This window comes from Neodiprion lecontei, chromosome 1 (genome assembly GCF_021901455.1).
Source record: "Neodiprion lecontei isolate iyNeoLeco1 chromosome 1, iyNeoLeco1.1, whole genome shotgun sequence".
Lineage (NCBI taxonomy): Eukaryota > Metazoa > Arthropoda > Insecta > Hymenoptera > Diprionidae > Neodiprion > Neodiprion lecontei.
The window spans coordinates 1,111,382-1,137,423 of NC_060260.1; the positions used below are offsets into that span (position 1 = coordinate 1,111,382).

The 26,042-nt window shown below is 39.8% G+C and overlaps 1 protein-coding gene across 8 annotated transcripts in view; it reads right to left on the reverse strand.

Moving 5' to 3' along the window:
* Nucleotides 1–26,042, reverse strand: part of LOC107221152 (pro-epidermal growth factor) — a 42,776-nt gene that overhangs the window by 15,306 nt on the left and 1,428 nt on the right. For 4 of the 8 annotated variants that reach the window (XM_046739857.1, XM_046739843.1, XM_046739864.1 and 1 more), the window contains exon 2: nt 21,654–21,983. In XM_046739857.1, coding sequence (XP_046595813.1) covers nt 21,654–21,786 — 133 coding nt within the window. In that variant the 5' untranslated portion in view covers nt 21,787–21,983. Of the gene's footprint in view, nt 1–2,688; nt 2,922–21,653; nt 21,984–26,042 lie in introns of those variants that run through there. The other 4 variants (XM_046739834.1, XM_046739830.1, XM_046739849.1 and 1 more) reach the window with 2 other exon arrangements.

Sequence of the window (26,042 nt, forward strand, 5' to 3'; positions counted from 1 at the left end):
AGTTCTACTATATACATTTTTCTGTCCACATTATATCAGTATAATTGGCTATCATGATAATATACTATACCTATGTATAGATTATACGTCCGAATTAACAAAACCCTACGTATTATTTTACACACGCGCAAACCTCTGCTATTGCATAACGTAGACGGACGGACGTTTTATTAATGTAATAATCTCGGTTGCAGCAGATACCTTTGGAGAAGGTACATACATGCATATGTACACAAGGTGTAACGAGTGAGATATCTTTGGTGTACGAATAAGAACGCCACTTGTGACGTATCTCATCCCCTTGCAACTTACGAATAACTAACCGAGTCGTTACGGCCGATATGGCGGTATATAACGTACACACATGTATATATATATATACACGCTTGCGTATTTAAATATATTTCTGTGAGTCAAGAACGATTAGCCGCCGACGTGATTTCAGGGCTTCTTCTCGCTGACTGGCTCTGTGTGGGTATATATATATATATATATATATATACACACATATGATGTACAGTCGATCGTGTGAGGAGAAGTAAAAAGAAACGGATGATGAAAACTAAAAAATATATATATATATATATACATATTTAAACGACGTGAAAAGTGACTCAGAACGTTGAAGAAAAAAAAAAATACAATCTGCGTGCGTTCGGTTCTTTTGGCTTCGTGAAAAATCTTCGGTTCTTTCTTGGATTATTTTCGAATTGTTGTACATTGCACGTAGCAGAGATTGTTGTATGTTATGCAGAGGGAGACGAATCAATAAAATCTACATTGTTATAGGGCAGGTGGAGGACTCAGGTCGGATGATGAAAAGCTTATATGTTATATTCACGGTGGGAGATATTTAATACGATTGCCTGGAACCGCGCTACAATAGAGATACGCGTTATATCTACAATATGTAGTTTCGTGTGTGTATTTTATAACAGACGATAAAGAAGGGTGTTGTCGCGCATACGAGCGGAGGAAATTAAAGAAGAAGATTGATGAAAACGGACGTGAATTTCTTAATATCAGTATTACGATACGGGGGAATGACTCGGTGCAAAGATAACGTCTATATACGTACATATACATGTGCGATTAAAATTGGAAAGAAAATTCTCGAACAAGATGGAAACGAACTTGTGCACAATTGACTTTAACGTACATCAAAATGATACAAGTGATGCGATGAAAAATAAAAAATAGATTAACTACGTACAACTACGCTTGGTAAAAGGAAAAATAATAATAAAAAGTAATTAGTCGCAAGAGAGAGAGAGAGAGAGAGAAAAGGGAAGAGATCAGGACCCCTGCATCACTCAGGCATGCCGCATATCTTATTGCAGCTGCACAACGAGAACGACGCTCGTCTAAACACGGAAATTCATATGGGATATATAAGGTGATGGGGTGGGGGGTGGGTGTTAGTGGGCTACGGTCGAAATATGTCGTTCCGTATATTTAAAAGCGAAATTAAGAAAAAAGAAAAATGGAAAAAAAAGAAGAAGAAGGAAAGAAAGAGAAAAAAAAATGTGTCTCAGGACCCGAAACCCCCTGCATATGGACCACCCTAAGCCTGCGGTCCTCCTTCCAGGGTCCTCCTCTCAAATTGCCGTCGCGGCTACATGCGCGCGCGCACACACACACGCACACACACGATATATGTGTAAGCATATGAATCGCGCGTGGCTCCCCCTCCCCCTCCCCCCTCGAGGGGGTTCCGGCACCTACAACGTTAAACGAGGGAGAAGCTCTCCTCGCTGCAGCCGCCGCGTCTTTGCCTCCTTCCTTTTTCCTCTTTCTCTCTCTCTCTCTCTCTCTCTCTCTCTCTCATTCCGCACTCACAATCAGCTACGGCACCAGCTGAAACTAGAAAACGTAGACACCGTATCCGGATGCAGCGGTCGTTCTCCGTTGGAAGAGGAGAGGAGAGGAGAGGAGAGGAGAGGAGAGGAGAGGAGAGGAGAGGAGAGGAGAGGAGAGGAGAGACGAGACTGGAAAGAGGGGGAGAAGCGGACGCGTGCGAGGAAAAATACGAAGAAGAGAACCGATCGACAAGATTCCCCCAAGCATGCCGGTAATAATGAGGACCGACATATGGATTTTGATAAAACTCTAGCGGGAGTCGTAAAGTTTGCGTCAACGTTTAACGGTGCACGATTTTATATCAATCATTTTTCAAACCTCGATTAATCGACCGACTCCATTATTTTCCCTCAAAATCGATTTTTGTTCTCTTTCTCCCGCGAACGACGCGATGCATTGTCACTTTTTGTAATCAGAGTATCATTGTTATCATTTTCTTACTCGCCGAGTACACCCGTTTCATACAACAAGCGAAAAACGAATCATATATTTACGAAATTTTGGTTTCAAATGCACCGTTTAAAAAAAAATCGGAAACAATCGACGAATCGATTAACTTTTACCGATTCGATCGAGTTGTGTTCGATTATTTTCAACTCGGTAGCCATCGCTAACCGACGTCGAGTTTCACATACTGGAGATAAGGTAGAATCGTACATGTATTACAGCCCCTCTCTCTCTATACATATATATATATATATATGTATATTCACACATGTCGCGTGTCTGCTCTCTTCCGACCGCCAAAGGTGGCCCCGCTACTGCATAATACACACACACACACACACACACACAGCTGCCAAACTTCATTCCACCTCCATTAGTTACCTGTTTTCCACGTGTGTGCTTCGGTTGTAGTTACGTACTCCATTATTTATGTACAAGATACGGACGCGTCTATCTAACTTTGGTCTCGTATCTCCCGTACTGTCTCTCCGAAATCGCGTCTATATTCCTCCGTATCACTGTTAAAAATTTCTCTTTGGAACTTCCTGCACTGTGTCGAAGGTTTGTATATTCGGATACGGAACAGTGAATTCACCGCACGTTCACTGTTTATTCTGTAATTTACAAAAAACAATGAATCAACCACACAATTCAGTAAATTGATATTACTTTTTTGTGCGTTTTAATTATAAATCAAACATCTTTATCGTTAATTTAAAACAAATATACATAGTAATTTACGCCGCTACAGCGAATTTGTAAATTTTCAACCTGATTTCGTAATTTCAGAACTATTTTCTACACTAAATGTAAGCGGTAAGATTATGAATCATTTTCAACGGCGTATATTTCTCCTTGTTTGATATTATTTATTTTTTTATCGATGTGACACGCATAGATCCGGCCTGTTCGTGGTAATACCTGCACTTTTTATAACGTTCCTCTTTTCCATTCCCTTACACCACGTTACGCGTGTTTAACGTATACACGCACACACGCGTTTGTAATATCTCCGTATTAATACAGTCGCAACAATTCCTTGACGGTTTCCTTTCCATTTTAATGTTATACAAGTCAAATCGTTTCCGTTATTTCCCTTCATCCACAAACGGATGTAAATTACTCGCATTCTCATCATACGCACACACGCAAACACACGAATTTCACCTATATAATAATCTAACGCATGCTTTGAAACCGTGCAAGTATCAATAATTGAACATCGATTTGCGGAGTAAAACGATTCTCTGCAAATATTACAATTCTTAGCGTAATATCAACAGACCGTATTTTAATATCAGTTGTGTTGCATGCACAAATGTCTCCTATAAATAATATGCGAATGAGAAATATTCTGCAATCGCGTTACGACGTTAAGAATATAATAAAAGACATATAATCTAACAAAATAATAATATTCACTGTACATAAATTGTATGTATGCATACAATATGTATATATTTACACACACGCGTACGTTGGTGGAGGTTATAAAACGTTTCACGCTCTGTTACGCGCCGAAAGAACGCGGATTATGTATTATAGACATTATGTTTATATACTATATACACTACCGTCCATAAGTATGGAAACACTCGCCCCATATCCGAGCCACACAAAAAGTTGTATCGCTCTTTGAAAAATGAGGATATCTCGATTTCCCAAGCAGCGTTCTAAAAAGGACATATTTAGCTTCATACGCCTTTTTTGGAAAAATTTTTGCGATTTTTTTTGAGCCCGGTACGCACTTTGAAAGGTGGTAATTTTTTGGCATTTTGTTGTAGGGTGGAAATTTTGCCGCACATCTCGGAAAAAAATTTTTTCAACATTTTACCCGTGAAAAACTTGAAGCGGGGAGTACAACCCTCAATCTCATTTTTTGGAAAATTTTTTACGATTTTCTTTTCGCAAAGATGTTCAACTTTTTGCAAAAAAAACGACCATATTTATAAGGGGTGGTCTCAATCTGAAACTACCGGGTTTTCGTAAAATTACTAAGAGGGTAAAAAGTTGCATACAATCATTTTGGATGTATCACATTTTTTTCAGAATTAAAAAAACAAATTCGAAAAATTTTTTTTTCCGAGATATGCGTGAAAATCTCCAGCCTCGAAAAAAAGCCAAAAAATTACACATCTTTCAAAGTGCGTACCGGGCTCAAAGAAAATGGCAAAAATTTTTCCACAAAAGGCGAATGAAGCCAAGTATGTCCTTTTTAGAACGTCGCTCGGAAAATTGATATAACTTGATTTTTCAAAGAGCGATAAAACTTCTTGTGTGGCGGATGTTTGTTGTAAAATTTATCGTGGGATTGCAGCGCCATCGTACAAACATATATTTACTACGTTACGTATCAGTTAACGCATCGCAATCGCTTATTACACAGGGGATTTACCGGATTACGAAAATATTGTAGCGTGAATTAGTTGCTCGTTGTGTGTAACAAATACATGCAGATATACGTACGAATAAAGCATTTGAAAAACAAGTAAAACGGTAATTGACTGAAATGGCGATGTAAAAATTTTGAAGTAAGAAAAGGTAAGAGATAAAAAATATTTCATCCACGCTGGGCAAATAAACTGTAATTAAAATTGCCTTGACAAGACCATAATCCTGATGTCAACACGACTTTGTACATCAGCAACTGACTTCCGCCAAAAATTTTCATACGTATTACAAGTCTCTTGTATATTACAACTGTACAAAGATATGTTATACGTAAAATGGTGAAGTAAAATGCGTGGTAAAATGTGAGAATATGTATACGTATATATGTATAAGTTAGATGAGCGGTAATTTTGTGTACAAGCGAAAGAAACAAAAACAAAAAAAAAAAAAAAAAAACAATTAAATTTACCATAAATCTGAAGAGAGCACGTTAAAAAAAAAAAAAAAAAAAACACCAAAATCCACAACGCACGATAAATTACACTGGATAGTTACGTAGCGAAAAATTTTGGTACGCAAATGCAGAGAGTTCGACTCGAGTGATGTAAGAATCCGTATTCTTACATTGAAACAAAGTAGAAAAAGAGAAAAAGTAGAAAAAAGAATGGCAAAGAAGCATCATCGTAGGTGTCGTCTCTCATCACTGAAAATAGTTTCCTATTGTACCTACGTTTCGCACAGATTGCTACGTGGGTATATATTATACATATGTGTATATATTCTACATGTAAAAAAAGCGTTCGCACGTGTATGCCGTAAAAATTCTTTATTGCCATCATTTTTTTCCCAACACCGCGTAACCTGGACTGGCGGTCAAACCGAAATCTTTTTGGTTGTATCTGTTTCATCCTTAGATCAAAAATTACCAAAAACATAAATATACAGCGTCTCAACCCTCTAGAAATTGTTGTCAGTCGACTATAAATTAACAATTTGAAAATCCCATCAATTTATAATTTTGGAAAATAAATCGATCTAAGCTTGATCAATAACTGGTACACGTACCTTACTATCAAATTTGAATTAAGCCAAATAACGATCGATACAGAAGTTTGTCAATAGTTACCAAAACCATATTCGGCTCACCTAAAATTTCATCACAATAACTGAGACATTTATTTTCGTCATAAAAAAATTCTACGTATGTTAACGGTAAATAAACTCTTTTCTCAGTACGTGGACATAATTTTCGTGAAAACGAATCGATTTATTTTCTTTCCGAAATTGTCAACAATTATATATGTATATATATACACGCACACACACTCGAGAAGCGACCTCCTGAAGAACGACGTCGATTCTCTCTTGGGATCGCGTATTTCTCGCTGGTTGGTCGATGAAGAATAAGAAGAATAAGAAAAATAAGAAAAAGAAGAAGAAGAAGAGGAAGAGGAGGCGCGTGCAGCAACGCATACAACCAAAGTGCAGGCCGCCCTCCCTCCTCCTCTCTCGCGCTCGGGCGCCAGGCGATGGGCACCCGACCCATGCCATGCACCCACCATGCAGGGTATCCATAGCAGCCACACATGCTCCGCATCGTCGAAGGCGTCGGAAGCCGCAGATGGTTTAGGAACTCGATGCCGTAAAACACCGAGTATACCAAGACGCATATCCATATTTTCTCGCATTTTTTCCCTCGGCCTTTCTTCCTCTCTTCCTACCATCTTCTCGTACACTCTCTCTCTCTCTCTCTCTCTCTCTCTCTCTCTCTCTCTCTCTCTCTCTCTCTCTCTCTCTCTCTCTCTCTCTCTCTCTCTCTCTCTCTCTCTCTATATACATATACACACACAATATTTCTTAAATTCTTGTCGTTTTCAACACCGCCATGATTGATAATCTCGAACCAATACATATGTATATATATATCAATTTCAACGTGATAAAAAAAATAAATAAAAAAATAAAAAAAAACCGCTTGCACATAAATCCGCAAATCGCTACATCTTCTCTATTCGCTATAATTATATAATGTGTAAATGAAATACCGCGACAACTTTGGCGGAGAATCGTCAACTGTTTCAGCATAAATTAGAGACCGCGGATATTTTAAAACCGTGTATTATACGGTAGATCGTGTACCAGATCCATAGAGGCAGGCATGCAGGTGTAACAACAATGTGGATACAATAATGCGCGATCTGCAACGAATGTATGCAGAACCTATACGTATGCATATGGATATACATGCGTATGCGTACCTGTGCTACGAAATTGGAACGTGCAAAAAACGACAAATCGCAAACGGCGATAAACCAGGGTTAACAATGTAACAGAGAAAGCGCACTCCGACTAGTTTCCTGTATATTATTTAAAACTGGGTGACAATGACAGCAACGCCGATTACGATAATGATGAGAGACAGAAACAGGATTGCACTGTAAATTCTACACCCGATAATACACGTACACGTATTATACACACACGCCCACGCGCAAAGAAAATCATAGAGATGGTTGTGTACTTGACAGAGTTCTGCGCGGTGCAAATTATAATTGCGCAATAAACAAACTGCCATTTTTAACCGCTGTGTTATACGTGTAACAGTGTTTTATACACGACTATTGTGCAACACTGTGGTGCATTGTGTAAAATTTGCACAAGTATACGTGTAAAAAATTACGGCAGGGCGGTTAAAAATATGTAAACGTGAAAAAATTGAAGGGCCGTAATATCGAATTTTTGATCAATCGAAGGCTTAATTTATGGTATTTAAAAAATGTTGAATTTAGAAGTATGGATAAGTAAAAGAATAGAATGCCGAACTGTAAAATTGTTGGAATTTCTCTAAATAATATAGAATCGTGTATACAGACACTCGATTTTGCCATTCTATATGTTTTGACCTTTCTATATTTCGTCATTCTGTACTTCGAAGTTGTATAAATTTACAATTTTTTATACTCGGACTTTCTACATTTAAAAATTTTACATCCAAGATTTTCGCGTGAAAATTCGATATTCTGTTCCCTCTATCAATCGACATTTTTTTTTTTACACCTACTAAAAAGGCAGAAGGCATACAAAGTTTGTTTAATTTTCGTTTCTCTTCTTCTTCTTCTTTTAATCAACTGTTCATACATGATGAAATCTTATCAATCTTTGGTTGACCGTGAAATATAATAAGTTGGTTAATCCGTTATACGATATTTGTTATCCTAAGAGTGTCCAAGTTGTTGTGCGTATACGTATATTATATGATACATATATATACACACACGCACCCAAGGTACATACGTAAAAAAGGAAAAAAAAGAAAAAGAAAAAAGAAAAGTGGAGAATGGAGAGTCGTCCCTTTTTTTCTCTCGACACTACTTATCGCGTCGTCCCGCATTTTAGGAGGAGTAATAGGCGGTTTTGAAAGGGTGGTGAGGAAGAGAGGGAGAGAGTCGCAACAGCCGAAATTTCCCCCGACATATTCCCCGCTTCGACGTACCGCTGCACACAGAGGGGGGATGGATCTTTGAACAAGCAGCAAAGGTATTATGCGAAAGTAGGTAGAGAGAGAGAGAGAGAGAGAGAGAGAGAGAGAGAGAGAGAAAGAGAGAGCCCCGCCGCGACAAACGTCACCGTCATTCGACCGTCCACTCTCCAATCTTCTCATTACGTTTCGTTTGCCGATTATATACCTACCCTACCTACCCTACCTACCCTACGCTACCTTCAGCCGTACCAGCAGGCTGCCCGCTTTGTCGTTGGGGGTGGGGGTAGAGGGACGACGAAAAACCGCGGTTTATTACCACGTCCATTGTGCATCCCCGTAAACCCAACAAATAACTTAATCTATTGGATAATGACGACGACGACGACAGGACTGTACTACCCACGTAATATCATGATCAGCCCAATAATGATGATGATGATGATGATGATGCGCTCCCATTGTCGCTTGGCGGGATAAAGAAAAAAAATAAACGAGACAAATTCTCCTCTGGCCAATTATTATTATTGTTATTGTTGTTGTTGTTATTATTATAATCCGTGTTACATAAAGATATAATAATAGCAATACTCGTACGCATACCTACGTGCGTTGTGAGATATTGTGCATTGTCAAACGGGTGTGATAAATTATCAACCAATTGACTTTCGGTAATCGATCGGAAGAGGATAAAAAACAAAACGCAAAAAAAAAAAGAGATTGGTCATCGTCCTCGCCCTTTGTTGTCGGGTTACGACCGTTGACCCAATTTTCATTGGCAGTATTAGATGAACGAGGTCGGTAATTGAATGGATCAATTATACGCAGAGTGAGAAAATTAATACTTAATAACGCGAAGAATATTCTTACGACACGTGATACGGTGCGTATGGTATATATCTTATACCAGCTCGGTTCGATGCGAAATGCTATTAGAGGCAACCACCGTTATGTTACCCACCCCCCGCCCCCCATATGTGATAAACCTCAACCGCACGTCATACGTGTACGTACGGTTAACCGTAACAACGGTGTTATACGTAAGAATTAGGAACCGAGAGGAGCAACCGACCAACTTGTCACGGTGATATACATATATCGATTACTTATTTGTAACTCGAAATGGATACGCGAAGCCATCAAAGACCGCATGGGAATTTTTTTTGACGGTTGTACCAAATTTTCGCCAAATTTTTTTAGGCAGGTAGGTGTTTTGCGTCTATAATACGTGCTCACGTATGCGTACGAAAACGAGAGGGGGGGTGGGGTTAGAAGTGCACGGTCAAGAACCTCGCGATTCGTGAAATTGGTAAAAAAAGAAAAAAAGAAAAAAAAAGAAACGAAATGAAAAAGAATACGAAATATATCACGATAGTGAAACAAGAAGAAATTCTACTCATCGACAGCGGTTTTTTGTTTCTCTTTTTCCAATAAAACGTCAGAATTTTCCCGTTTCCCAAAAAATGACCTCAGACTTGAATTCCCGAGGGTCGTCGGGGGTTGCGGGAGTTCTCTTCGGGCACCTTCGCTCACGTGGCTGGGAGAAGGGTGGTGTTGGGGTGGTTCGAAGGGAGGCCAAGTTGTAGGAACAGAGTGTGCGGCTTGCCCATATGGGAGGCCACCGCCACCGTCACCGCCGTCGGTCAGGATATAATATTACAGGGCTCAGTCAAGTCTACGCCCGGGTTACCTCTACTCCATACCTACATGTACGCAAACGCGCTCGTCTATACCTTGCGTTCGTTGGCTCGAGCATTTTTTTTTCCTCTTTATTTAATTTCCGTATTTTCGTTGGCGAGGAGAAAAAAAAAGAAAACACTACAGAGATAATAATTTTTCTAATCCGAACAAGTAATAACGGACAAACGACTTGCAATTAACTTGTCTTTATTCGCTACGGATAAATAAACTCGAGAAACTATCGACGTTGCATACGTAACGTCGGTTTGTTTGCACGAACAATGTTACAGGAAAATATGATCAACCGCGTAGGTTTTGGATTATATACCAGCGGATGTACGATTTTCGATCTTTCTATCGTTAGTTCGAAATTCGAGAGTGAAAAGCGATAAAGAAAAACAGTTTCACACAAAACGTATGCGCAAATATGTTATAAAAAAAAAAAACGTCAAACAAATAGAAGCTCCGCGTATATAAATAATACAATAGTATTAGGTAGATAATAATAAACGTATATGTATAAAGAATGATTTCAATCGCACGTAAGTACTCCCCACTGTTGCACGCATAGACGGGAGGTGTTTCTGCGACTGTGTGTAATAACAACAAGGCTATGAATGAATTAATAAAAGATTACAAAGCTGCGTTTAAGACGAATTAAATTATGCGGTACGCAAACACAGCCGTATAATCAGGCTAGCTGTATACATACGTATACGAATACCTTTTTACTTGACCGAAAACTAACCTAGCCAAAGTAAAAGTATTTAAAGTACTATTGCCCCCTTCTCTCTCTCTCTCTCTCTCTCTCTCTTGCCGTCAGTCAGAAAACCGTGTAGGTTATACCCGCTGTCGTATCGTATCGTATCGTATCGTATCGTATCGCTGGTGTATATAGCATCACTCCCTCTCTTCGGGAGGGGTTCGAGAGAGAAGAGAGAGAGGAGAGAGGAGAGAGGAGAGAGGAGGCTAGGCGTGCACTTCGGGTTCTTTGGCGTTCCTCGCCAGCTTCGTGAAAGAAACACCTGGCCCCCTCGCCGCCTCTTGATGCACACTCGCGCCCACAAACACACGCACACACACACACACGCAATCACGAAGGATGCATAGAAGCGCACGCCTACTTATCGAGTGTGTGTGTGTGTGTGTGTAATTTGTGCAGGACCGCGGCTGTCGTCCGCCTGCCTCATGCCGAGACCAGAGAGACCGGTCATATTATCCTAAACTATATTACCGAACCCCCCCACCCTTACTCTCTATTCACTTTTTGGCCGTTTTGCCGATCATCGGTAAATACGTGTTATACATATGCATATATATGTATATAGGTATATAACGTAAGAAGAAATATATCAAGTTATTACTGTAATAGTACGCCGGAAAATTTGCGAATTTACGCCACCCGTGAAATACTGTTGGTACGATCTATTTTTTAGTTTTTTTTTGTTGCAATTTTCTACTTTTTCGGTTTTAATTTTCACAAGAAATGTTCGTTTTATCGATAAAAAAGTGTCGCTGACGTATGATCGCGCCGATATAACAGTGATTGAAAAAGGAGAGGAAGAATATAAAAACAGAGATGCACCCGCAAATTGAAACAAAAATCGTGATCGTCTTTTACACGACGCAAAGTAAGGTGTATTATTTAACAAGTGTACGCGGGTGATTTGTTAATTAGAAACGAGCGCGCAAAGAAGAAGAAGGAGAAGAAGAAGGAGAAGAAGAAGAAGAAGAAGAAGGAAAAGGGAAAGGAGAAGAGCGCGCTGTTCAAAAGAATAATCATTCGAAAATTGTTCGGAAATTATCGCTTTCTTTCTTTGACCTACACACACACACAGGCGCAACCGCAAAGAAACACGACGACGGACAACCGCGTTGCAGCTTTAAACCATATACTTACGGGGTCCTTCGATCCGCCGCAACGCTCTTCGAAACCGCCTTTGCGGCACGACTCGCTTTAAACATACATCTCGCCCGTGTCTCTCTCTCTCTCTCCCTGTGTGCACGCGTGTGTGTGTGTGAGGGCGAGTGCGCACACCCATACGCAAACTTGTACGACATGCCTTTATAACGTGTAGCTTTGCTTGCTTACCTGCCGGTCGCGTTATACGTACGCATACGTATAATATATACGCATGCCTGAGAAAATTCACGAACATCGGCGTCGCGTCCTAACGACAACGCAAAGTGCACGACACGTGCAAGGGTACACCTAAGCAAAAAAAAAAAAAAGAGAAAAAAGAAAAGAAATAATATGCGAAAAAGATAAAAGAAGCAATGAACTCGGAGTTAGTTAGTTAGATAGACAGATAGATAGATAGGCGTGTTTGTGCAAAGGTGCGGTAATAATTCGCGCGGCAGCCACAAAGTTTCGTGGGAAAATCAACGGGCCTCTTTTTTACACCCCCACTCATCGTTCCAGATTCGCAGCTCTTGGTCGCATCGCCGTCGAGTTGGGTGGTCGTCATCGGTCAATTCGGACCAGCGAAGAAGGATAAAACAGACTATAAATAATCAATTTCTCTCGGTCGGACGTTTTTTTTTTTTTTTTTTTCCTCTCTCTCGACTTCTCGAGTAAATATTTTGCCGAGCGTGGCGAAAACGGAGAATGGAGAGAAAAGAAAGTAATTTTGGTTTTTCTCGCAGGTATAAATGTGAATATTTAAATAAAAAGTATATATATATAGAGTATGTATATATATATGTGTGTATAATGCGCATCTACTCCTTATATCGATAGTGAACTTTGTCGTATTTCAAATTTCACAACGCGATGGAAATAATGACGCGGGGTGTCGTCGCAAGAGAAAATAATGTGTACTTTGTACGTATATACGTGCGGACGTTCGGAGAGGAAGTAAGGAGAGAAGGAAAGAAACGGGAAAACGGTAATTCCCGTTAATTGCTGTTTCATCGATGACCGTTGAAAGACTCACACATTTTACCCGCATGTTCGCTTGTCGCATCTTCTACTAATAATACGATGTTTCAACAATTTCCTTCTTACTTACTTCTCCGTTTTCCTTGTCTTTGATTCGACTTTGTCACGTGTGTCAACCGCCGCCACATGATATTGAATATCTTACAATATTGTACGATATCCACGAACGCGTTAATATCACGACTAGACAAACGTACGATTAAAAGATCAAAATCTGGCAAACATTTGGAAGCTTTCAGGCGAAAATGTTTATAACATTATTTACAGAGGAATTTTCCTCGCGAAGTTGCGAGAAAAGAAATCCGGAAAATATTTCACAACGTTGTTAAAAAAATGTATAAAACAAATTGTCGTAATTTTTTTTTTTGTCTCCTCGTTAAATCGGATCTCAAACAAGACTGCGAACATGAGATGCGTATACGAGAAACGGTAAGAGAATCGTTTGATTTCCGTAAATTAGTTAATCAAAATGTATATTGCCGTCGACTGACGTCACATGTGAAATTTTCCGGATAATTATAAGATTCACGTGCATTTTCCTTGATTGGTAGACAGACGGATAGAAACGTCGACGACGAAACGAGAGTCTCGGAAAAAGTTTTCTTCTTCCCTTCCTCCACTCTGTGTTATGGGAACTAAAAGATAGTCTGTGGCCAAAGTATATTTATAGAACTTTATTTAAATCCGGAAACAAGGGCATTGACATTCTTATTTGGGTAACGCGACGCCGGAATTTAAACCCCGATTACGGGGGTTAAACTTTCAACTTCACACCGTCGGCTATTACCCTACAAGGCAGTTTCTCTCTCCTCTCAAGACACAGCGGACATTTCGATTATCCTCGACTTTGTATCACACAATATGCGGTTTTCGATACTTCCGCGTCACGAGCGGTATAAAAATTTCATGACTAACAATAAACGCGATGCACGGTGTGATTCAACCCCTCGTTACACGCACACGTCGCATAATTGAGTTTGCGGAAAAGAAGCGAACGGTTCTCGTTATATTTCAGTATCAATGGCGAAAAACGATATCGAGCTACGAGTAAGAACGAGCGCAACTTCCTCGTTCTCAGAATTGCAAATATATCCGTATGCGATACACGCCCCGACCTCTTTCTGCCCTGCGGTACAATTTATAATTGACGATGAGACGGTGTACAAATTAAATTGTCTCCAATTGCCGCCTCTGTCATGCTCCGAGTGACACGAGGTGAACAACGACGGTATATAACTCGATAGAGCCGAATTAAGACGCCGTTTAAACCGCGGCTGCTGCTTGCCGGTTCATTCATAATTTCATACGTACGTCACACACGCGCGCGTACGCACACACACGTTATACGCACGGTTTTATCACCGCGGAAGAGATTTAATTACAATCGTTGTCGTCGTCCGCCCTTCGTTGCGGTGGAAAAGAGAAAGACGAAAATATTTTCATCTGTGAAATAGAATATTACGCCGGTGGACTTGTGTTATTTCGTGACGATAGAACGTATGGAAGAAAAAAATCATCGATAAGATAGATTATTACGATAATCGATAACAGCTGCTGCGAATTGTTAAAAGTCACCGGATTGAAGTTACAGTAAAGTTGATGTAACGAAATATCGAAACTAAAGTTAATGCTTTGAAAATTTCCAACGACTTTAATTTGAAGGAGTTTGATTTTCAAAATTTTCAATCCACTTTGCTTTTTAAATGCATATTACTCAATCTCAGACGATTCCCACAGTTGCGAAATAGTGATTTTTCATAAAAACGAAATCGTTGCGTTAACGTGACTCTCTTTAAAAATCACCGTCGTAATTGAGTGTGCAGACCAGGTATATTATCACCCTAATCTATCCATATACTCGTATATATACATATAAAGCCTCCCCTAATTTATGCGATTACGTGAAAAGCAATCGTGTAACCTACTTTTACTATATACGGGGTTCGCGTGCAAGTTGGATAATAATTCGTCAAGTATATACAACAGCACACATACAAAGAGTTGACCAACACCGAGCTCGTGAGTCTCTGTACGATTTGATCGTGATTTTGAGATTTTGTAACGCGGTTGCACGAGAAAGGAAGATTAATCGTAAGACTGTACTACAGGAGCAATGCGTATAAGACATGTATATGCGTGTATATATCGGCCGTTACCAAAATCCAACTTACGCGAGGTGTGCGCTGACCATTTGGAATTAAACACACGCAAACACACACACATACGGTATACGGACTCTGGCGATATTTAATTATCTCGACGTTTAATCGCATGCATTAGGCAGTCATGTAACAGCATGGGAGAGCCTAACTAAGTAAGTATATAATGCATAATCTATATATGTCTACATTGTACGTGCACATGCAACGCGTATTCACAATGAGCCTGCAGTGATTTCTTTCCGAAATATACATGTACACGTATTGTATGGAAGAGTACAGTACACGTATAGCGGAGTAGAAGACGAAGGATGAAAAAACAAACATCATACAAGTTCATCTCGCGGTTCATTCAGAAAAAGATCCGCCCGGTGTTTTCCATCCTGCACTATAGACGTACATTACCTATACACATATGCGCGTAGTTTGTTTTTTCGATTTTCCTTCGGACGATAAGTCATACGTAAGATCCGTATTTGTAGCAAAAGCGCGGTGTATCGGCGAGATTAAAGGAAAAAAAAGATGGGGAGTGGGGGGAGGGGGGGAAGAACGAGAATTAAAACCCGAAATTGAACGAGGCGTATACATGCAGAGTTACATGTCCGCATCTCGTCTGCATCGCCGCGGTTTCGGTTCCTTCTTCGCTTCTATAGATACGCCTATTTTTGTTCGCAGTCGCTGCACCGCGGCGGTGGTGAATATGCAGACACGGTTTTTCCGTCCTCGTTCGTCGTCTGGAACGGCAACGACAACGGCAAGTAACGAGAACGGAGCCGCGCGCGACGAGAGAGGATAAAATCTCTCTCTCTCTCTCTCTCTCTGCGCGTGTGTCACGCACACGCACGCGTCTCGTATTTGGAACAAAATTTTCTCTCACATCGTACGACACGTTTCTTATGCATCTGTACATAAGTATGGGTATAGACACACGGACGTGTGGCACATGCACACAAGAGACACGTATGGATACAGGTTATAAACTGGGTCTCGTTGAACTTGTAATTATAAATAGTATATATATGCAGACTGAATGCGAATATTTACAGTGTCGCTAGGCGTGTGTGTGTGTGTGTGTGTGTGTGTGTGTTTGTGGAGATATATAGCGCCCAGTGTCTACGATATTTTTGGCAACGTTAACGTGTCTCTCAAAGAGGATGACGATGAAGAATAAGACGAAGACGAAGTCGAAGAGGTATAACGACGACAAAATTTCAAGGGAAGAAAACCCTTTTTCTACTTGCGTACACGAGTAAATATAAGCCGAAAGGTATATATCATATACACGCGCGCACACACATGTGCATGCAAGTATTAATACACACGTTTTTACGTACATAATATTTAACGTCGTGAACGTGTGTAAGCAAACTATTTTACACGGCACTAGGCTCCCGTAGTTCTCATATATTCACACATGTGCACGCGCAAACCTAGTAAATGTATACCAAAGTGTGTGTATATATACATATATATATATTTATATATGTGGGTATGCACGTATTTATATTTGTGTATGGAAACGCAGGTAGTGCATACGACAACAGAGTGAGAGAGAGAGAGAGAGAGAGAGAGAGAGAGAGGAGAGAAACGTGCTGGCGCAGTCTTCCAGGCTTTTTAAACCTGTGACCCTAAGCTACGCAGACCTTTAAATCCCATTTTTTTCTACTCTTTTCCTTTTCCTTTTCCTTTTCCTCGTACACCATTCAAACCTCACTACACCCCGTTCAATTTTCGACGCTTCGGCCTCACGCAGCTTCTTGCCGAGCGCCGTGCAGCCTTTCCGAGGTCGTCGCATAATTTACGCGACCGGTGATGTGCAGGTATGCGAACAAGTAGCGTCATACTTGGTACCGAAGTCCTTTTAAATTTCGATCTGATTCGACACTTAGAAACACGTGGTAAATTCTACTTCGTTGGGATGAAATAAAAAAAAAAAAAAAAAAAAAAGAAAATTAATTGTCAAGCTTTGTCTTCTTGCAACGAAACTGCAGCACGAACAGAAACTTTGGAGTAGGGGAGCAGAATTACATCACGCACACGGAATGAGACGCGGTGGACGTTTCCCGCAGCAATGTAATTTTCCAAGAAAAATAAGACATTATATTACACACACACACACACACATGTGTTGCTACATATATTTCTCTGTAAAACGAAGACTCCGAATTATATATATATATATATAATATATATTACCGAGCCGTGCAGAGATAGGTGATTAGATTCCTAAGACTATACAGGTATGCACGTGTATACGCATTTTACGTACACGTATGCGTGTAAACGCCCACAGATAACCGCGAAGAAGAAGAATATAGCTCAAGGCCGAATCGCCTGACTCAGAACGATTTCGAACGAGCTGTTCGACTCGCTGACAATGAGATGACGCCGACTACGACAAATTTTTACCGTATACTAAGCTAAAAATAATCAACAACGACTCGATTCAATTGGCAAAAGTTAATCGATTCGTCGAATGTTTCGGATTTTTTTTTGAAACGCGTCATTTGAGACCAAAACTTCGTAAATATCGGTACGCAGTCTTAATAGCGGAAAAGTTTTTTTTGATTATTTATAGTTTCGTTAAAAATATTTTACAATATCAGGTGAAAATATTCATTCGTCTTTCGCATGTTATATCAGACAGGTGTACTTGGCAAGTGAGAAAATGATAATAATTGATACCCTTATTACAAAAAGTGCCACTGCATCGCGTCGTTCGTGGGTGTGAGAGAACAAAAACCGATTGTGAGGAAAAACGATCGATTGTACTCGATTAATCAGGGAAAATCGATCGATTTAATCGAAAATCTATCATTTTCGGTTACTCCTACCGTGTACCATATACGAGTACACCTTACCGTATACAAATTTTCAAAATTTCAATACCAAAGGCGATGAAAAAACACAGTTATCATCGCGTGAAAGTTGCCACGATTTAATCATTTTTACGTAAAACTTTATTACTGCATTGAATTTTTATCGTAAACAATGTTTAAATGTTTCAATTACAGACGTCACAGTAAACCTGTGAAAAATGTATGTACAATTTTTTCGTACACGTTGAATTACACATATTAGTATTGCTGCAGGCGGTTCGCGTGAATCCGTTACAAGTTAAACATTGATTTTAGTCTGTATACAACGATTGAGCGTAGTAAACCGTAGTACGCGTATTAAAGGCGGTCGGCGTGCATGATACGGTGTATGTTGTATATACATACCTAGATAAAACATACGGCATAACGGTGATTCGCGCCATACTCGCGCCCACGTGGTCCTCGCGTTAAGAAAAGCTTACGATTAAAGAGTGTCTAGGAAGGGAAACGAGTTTTTTTTTTTTTTTTATTATTATTTTTTTATTCGCGTAACGTGCCGCATTGTACACACCCATCCCTGTGACATATACAGGCTAGCCACAAATTTTTGAGGAAAACAAAAATTCCACGACACTTCCAAGTTCTGGTATGTTGCTAAAACCTGAATCGTTCGGCTTATTGACATTATATTCGATTGAAATTCAATTCGAATTGAAGAAAAGTACAACGTAGAAAAAACAAAGTCAATTTAAGCCAATTTGTTTCCTCGACGTAAAAAAGTAAACTTGTTACCTCAAAAAATCATCGCCAATTCCTACCATAATGGCAAAACTGATATCTTTAGTTTCTTCCATGACCAAAATAAACGTTCCCTGACAATTCCCGGTGTTTCATAACCTGCACTTTTGTACTCCCTGTCATTTCCAAGTTTTTCAAGTTTTCGACATGTGTTGCCACCCTGTATATATATATATATACAACATTGTCCCATATTTGGCTTTTTTAAATCCCGGGCAAGAACACCGTCTTGACAATAATTCTTCTCCTCGCGACTCGATTTACACCCGTGTTACAGGTATGTACAACCTCTTTTTTTTTCTTTTCTTTTTTTTTTTTTACATTATACGTGTGTACACAGAGGCACGTTTCTACGATATCTGCTTCTTTGCTCGCACCACGTGTCCAAGTGTTCATTACAACTTGCCTAATACGTACGTAAATACGTGTCGGTAAATGAGTCCGCACGCCCGTTGCGGTGAAAACCGAAGAATGAAAAGAAAGAGGAAGAGGAGTAGTTGGTGCAGGGTTGGTTTTCACTACCTCCGTGTTTTACTAATCCCGTATCATTTCTAACCCCGCTACGCGTCGAACCACGTCCGAGGGAGAAACAGAAGGAATGAAGGAAAAAGAAGAAGAAAAAAACACAACGCGCACGTTGTACGTGTAATAAAGTACACGTGAAGGACGAATCATCATAGGCGAAACGGTGCATGAACTCTATAAATAAATAAACAGATAAATAAATATATTCTAGGAATGTGCCGCTGTGCGAACGGCACACCTTGAAATAATATTATACACAGGTTCTTCTCTGGGGAAATTCTCGCACGATTTACGTCATTTTTATAATCAAACTTGTCGCGCGGCGTGCCTTTGCGATATTACGCTTGTTTGTTCGCTGTACGCGGATGAAGTTACGATGCATGTTCAGGGAAAAATCGTTGTTTCGAATCTTTCGGTATGTCTGAAATCTAGTAAAACATGATGAAGAAAACGTGTTGTTGTGCATATTTTGCAAAGCCGACCTTTTAAAAGTCCTTCTAAAATTGCGCAATAATGATTTTTACCCCCAAGTTTCGTTACGTTAACGTTAACACCCTAACTTCAGCCTAATTTTTCCTCTGTCTACAGAACGATGATCCGGGCGATAACTTGAGACGAATTTCTACAAAATAATCGACATTTCGGTCTGGCAGCATCTCGTATCTCGATGCATTGCGTACTTATTATCGAACAGTGGCGAAGGGAAAAAAAATAAAATGAAAAGAAAAATGCGCTTTTGTCACATTCGAAGACAGAAGAGAGTGGTTACGAAAATAAATTTTCCGTGAAAGATCGGACCGCTCCTCCTCTCGAATACAGAATACGTAGAGCAGCACCACCGGGTCACCTATACCTACACCTTCTCTCGCATGCTGCCTATATGCCCACATCCATCCAGCCTATGTGCTATACTCTCCAGATAGAATGATAGCTATTTCCGTTAAGACTAACAAAACCTGCGTTCAACTACCGCGTCTGCATTGCTCCGGTGTAAAAGCCTTCGCCGCGCAGCGTGCGCGCTGCTAAAGATAAAATGTCGTTCTATCCTATCCCATCCTATAATCTGTGAAGACCGCGGCGCGTTATCGTTTCAACTATCTGGCGGCCTGTTAAATTGGCATAGTCGAGGGTTTACAGTCCTGAAAAATCGGCATCGGTCAAGGTGATAACAATGTTGTTCGAATAAAATTCCCCGATGTTTTCCCACAGCTTTGGACAAATTTTACGACCAAAAACTCCACAAGTTCTGCACCTTGATCGCATAAGTTTGTATCTAAAAAAACACCCTGGTATTGCTTCTTTTCGCACAAATAATTAGAAATCCAACAATATAACATTTCCGAAAGTTAGCTTAACCGAGGTTTGAAAACGATTTGTAAAAAAAAAAAAACCTACATTTTTCCCTACGGTCAGTCATAATTCTTTGTTGTTTGGTTTCACTGATCCGCCGCCACCCCGTCGATCTGTTTACCGTCGCGTCGCCGCGTATTATCACTGTCAATGCGAGAAATCTTGACAAAACAACGCGTATCAATTACAGATAGGCGATACGAGTACATGCACACAGGTATACGTAACGAGACGGTTTATGTACACGGATCTTACACCACGGCGCAATGTTTGACGAGTTTGCTAGATATTTCGCCCGTCGCAAAGCTTAATAAGCGATGAATCCGTTCGTTTTTTAAACCCCCTTATCGTACGCGTTGTTTGCGGTACGTGTATCGAAAAGATAACGCGGCGCTTGTTTGCGCGGTCAATTATTTCGGGGCACAGGCACCCAATCGTAAGACGTCTTCCCACGTACGTACACCACGTCATCGCGCGATAATAATGGGGAAAATTTAATCAAGATACAAGGTGTCTCCTCGTTCGATCCCACGCGACGCTGTGTAAAGAATATCAAGAGATGGATGTAAAAACGCAGGGATTCAAGTTTGCGGTGCTTCGATTAAGAACCGGCTGTAACACCGCTAACAGTTAGAAGGCATGCGTGACAGGCGACGTCGTCTTGCTAACCACGGCACGGAGTGCAGAACAGTGCAGAGGTTACAAGGTATATGAGTTCAGGGTGGCCACGAAATTCCCTAAATTTTCCAGCTTTTCTAGAATTTTTTTAAATAATATTCCCTCACGAATTCAGATCAATTGGTTACACGGCAAATTAGTAAAAATATACGCATTTTTCTTTACGAACTGTCACTCGGATCATACCGTCTCCATCCAACCGATACGCACAATCGTTTGTAACGTAATATTTAAGAATATTCAAAGTTTGAAGAGAACCTTCCGGGCGGTGTAAAAGAGAATTGTATTCGATCTAAATTTATCTAAAGCTTTGAAAAAAAAAAAAAACAATGGAACGTATTTGTATAAAAAAAAATAAATACAGTAAAGGATTCCCTGACTTTTCGAAAAAAATTCCCGACAATTTGCCGACTATGCCAGAATATCCGAATCCCATGACGTTTCCAGCTTTTCCAGGATTCCCTGACCACGGTGGCCACCCTGGCTATAAGGTACAACAAGGCGAGAAAGGGTGAATGATTTCTAACCTGAAAGTCTGGCGAGGAATCGGTTCGTGCCGGCGGTGATTGACGGACGTCCCGATCCGACGGCGGCGGCGACGGCGGGCTCGACGAGGAGGTTTCCTCTCTTGATTGCCATCGACTTTTCCTCGGACAACATGCCCGAGAGAGAGACTTGGGCTGCTGTTGCTGCTGCTGCCGATGCACGCACAGTGTGGATATATACTCGCGTGGTGCGAGTATCGAGAGTTCTGCCGTTGCTGCTGCCCAGCCACACGACGTATGCTTCCGTGTGTAGGTTGTAGGTAGGTTCGTTGGTTGGTTGGTTCGTTGGTGGGATACGTCGTTGACTGAAGACTATAAAGACAGTTACCCTTATGGGATTTGGTGTGACATCCGAAATTCGTCGCGCGCTTGCGCCCTCTGCGGTATTCCAGCGGCAGAGTTGGGAACTTATTGCCGAGCATCGGAGGGTTACCGATCACGACACGATGTCGGTTGCAATAACCTTCCGAGTAACACAGTCGACGTAACGGTAAGCCCAAGTCAATATTTAGCTTGTGCGTACTTACCGACTTATGACGTTAACGAATCGTCAGCGATTCAAGAAATTAATAATGAGAATCAATTTCTTCCAAAATTCGTAGCAATAACGTGATTTAATCGAAGTATAGGTACTCGGGAAATGTATGTATACACGGATGATAAATAATGATAGATCAGATGTCATAATGATGCAGAGACCAAAAAGTATACATGCATGTGCGGTCCATGTACGATATTAATATATGCGATCCATACGTGATGCATACTATAAATTTTGTAATTTTCCAGGAGACAAACTAGATTATCTATAATAATACGTTTATAATATGAAATTAAAACAATTGTTCATTTCGAAATGGGATTCTTTTCGACACGCGCTCGATCTATTCCATAACATTAATATTCGTAATTGCCAAATTTCGTTAGTTGTTCATTCCACAATACTCTGCTTCTCGTCGTTTCCAGATTCATCCATCGTCAATGCGTATTGATGCTGCTTCCATGAACCATCGTTGATTCTTTATTAATATTGCTTCTATTTTGAGACAGGAAAATATCGTCTTCGACTGCTTCGCTCAAGTAAAGCCATCAACGATATTCAAGTGTCGCGCGTTACGGCGGTCGAAATAAGTACGTCACATTTTGTCAAAAGTCTTTTGTCCAATATGGCGCCAGGAATCGCCCACACGAATCCTTGCCCCACTCTAGTAATTTCGAGGTGGTAAGTTTGACGAAGAGCCCGCTAGCGAGTCTACGCCTAACACTTGACCAGCATGGAACGAACTTGATGTGTAAAATTCGACTATTGTAATTCGTAAATTAATTATGTAAAGTTATAGTTAGTTATATCTAGCGTGTGCGAGTGAGCATCTCGAAAGAGAGTATTTGTCAGAGCAGATACGGCTACCCCAAGGCATTTTGTAAAATCATCGACGAGAAGGAAAGACGAACGATAACGATATCATTTGAAGGACGAAATAAAAGGAACTATTCGTTAATTGTCGGCAGAAACGTAAGTCGATTGTTTATACTCTTTTATTCAGCAAAATGTGATCCTTGGTATTTTTTGTAAAGGAAACACTTTTTGATAAATTCGTACGAAAATTTCGCCAAAATTCCCGTCAAAATTGTGTCACGTTAATACGTAAAATCGCGCGAGGTTCGCGTAAAGAGTACTGAAATTGTATTATAAATTGTGGAAATTTATAATGCCGTCAATCATGGATTTTGTGCGAAATTGTTCATTTTGATGTACTTGGTTATTGTAAAACAGATCGAGATATTAATAGTTTAACTGTATCTGTCCGTGAACGGTTGAAATATTTGGTCATGTTGCGGAAAGTCAAGTGTAGATTCGTTCAGAATTTGGAACAAATAACGTTGTAAATATCGTTTTCTGTCACGAAGTGTAAAAAAAAAAAGTTTTTGTATTGTACCTGAGCGGGTTGAGCCTCAATCGTACTCGAATCGGCATTTCCAGTCAAGGTACCAAGCTTGACATCGACTTTTGTGAAATAGAAGGCCCAAGAAGTACGGCGGCGGGCAGAGGGGGGCAGCGAGGGAGAAATATTGTATACAATTTTTATAGCAATTAAATGAAATTTATTTTATACTGTATTTAGGGCCTTAGGGGATAAGTTTTGTCGTAAAATAATTTGATACGAATTTGTCCCTGTTAAATTACTTTTTCATCCATAGGTAGTTTGTTTATTTGCTATAATTAATGGGATGACAGACAGAGAGGCTTGCGTGAAAAATGAAATAATAGTTGATTGTAATGATTTATTCTGTACTACTATCGTATACAAATGGTTAAAAACTGAAAGCAATCAATAATTATGTAGCTAAATATTTAAGTAACAACGAAGAAATGTCAATAATAAAATCAGATAGTGGAGAAAAATATCTTTCACGTCGGGTCAAAGTGGAAACCGGGTTCTTTTTATATGATGCCGTATGAAAGATCGGGAAAAGTACACATATATTTTTTTTTTTTACTCAATCAAATACGAAATTGTGATTGTCGGTTTCTTTTTGGATCGGGAGATAACCAACGTAGCTTCTCAAAATTCGTGTGTATTTTAACTCACATTTAGATAGTACAAGAAAAATTTTTTATTATCAATTGTCGCAAACGGCGAAGTTATTAACGGACCATTGAAGCGCGCCGAATCTCGAATTGGCAGAAAAGATGGCGTGCGTAATTCTTGTCTGAAATGTAAAAACTAAAATTACTTTTAATCGACATATATTTTTATCATCGATGAATTGAAAAACCCAGAAAAAACTGTCAAATCATTTTCGTTCAGCATTTTCTTTGTAAAAATCGTTACTTTGTACGTTCGAGCTCGACAATTGATATGATATCACGGTTTGTTGGGTTGTTTTGGTACGTCTGTAATAAAATGACGTGGGAATTAAAAATAATTTTAGTTCCTACATTTCATTGTCAGACAAGAAATATGCACTCTATCTTTCCTGCCGATCCAGGCTCAAGCAGCGAGGCTCTTCGATGGTCAGCCGTTGACCAAAGATATATTCTTCAGTTAACGGGTCAGGTAATGATGCTGCCATTCTGCGACAGTTGAATGATAATAATTTTTGCTCATACCTTTCAAATGTGTGTTAAAATACACTCGAAGTTTTAAGAACCATTGTTCTTTCTCTCCCTATCAAAAAAAAAAATCGCCGACAATCACCTTTCTAGGCCTCTAAATCAGGACACTGCGTTAAATACTGTCTCATATACGGAACATCCCATTACATCTTCATCAAAATTAGCGCAACCGTGATGTGTTACAGTTAATCTGAATTTTTTTCCATACGAACACTTTTCGAAAAACAATATTGGTTTTCTACCCAACGTAGATACTTCAACTGCGACTAGCTGAAACAGCGTTTCGATTCTATGCCTACGAAAAGTCAGGATCGAGAAAGCAAAAGAAAAGTTGTTGGTATAATTACGAATATTAATGTTAAGGAATAGATCGAGCGCGTGTCGAAAAGAATCCCATTTCGAAATGAACAATTGTTCTAATTTCATATTATAAACGTATTATTGTAGATAATCTAGTTTGTCTCCTGGAAAATTACAAAATTTATAGTATGCATCACGTATGGATCACATATATTAATATCGTACATGGACCGCACATGCATGTATACTTTTTGGTCTCTGCATCATTATGACATCTGATCTATCATTATTTATCATCCGTGTATACATACATTTCCCGAGTACCTATACTTCGATTAAATCACGTTATTGCTACGAATTTTGGAAGAAATTGATTCTTATTATTAATTTCTTGAATCGCTGACGATTCGGTAACGTTATAAGGCGGTAAGTACAAGCTAAATATTGAGTTGGGCTTACCGTTACGACGACTGTGTTACTCGGAAGGTTATTGCAACCAACGTCATGTCGTGATCGGTAACCCTCCGATGCTCAGCAATAAGTTCACAACTCTGCCGCTGGAATACCGCAGAGGGCGCAAGCGCGCGACAAATTTCGATTGTCACACCAAATCCCATAAGGGTAACCATGATACTAGTTTCGTGAGGGTAACTGTGGGGCCATTCATTAATTACGTAAGGACGATTTAGGCAATTTTTGACCCCCCCCTCCCCCCTCCCTACACCCATGTAAGGGCACATAAGATTTCTCGAACTCTCCCTCCCCGTCTTACGTAAGATTCTATCTAGTTTTTCTGAACAATTAAAATAATGTCAATAAACGGGAAGAATGTACTATAATTTTTATTTACAAGATTGAAAATGGATAAAGATGAACATATATAAGAATTTAAAATTTTAATAAGCAATAAAAATTTTTAAAATAAGGTGTAAATCCAATTGTATATTATAGAA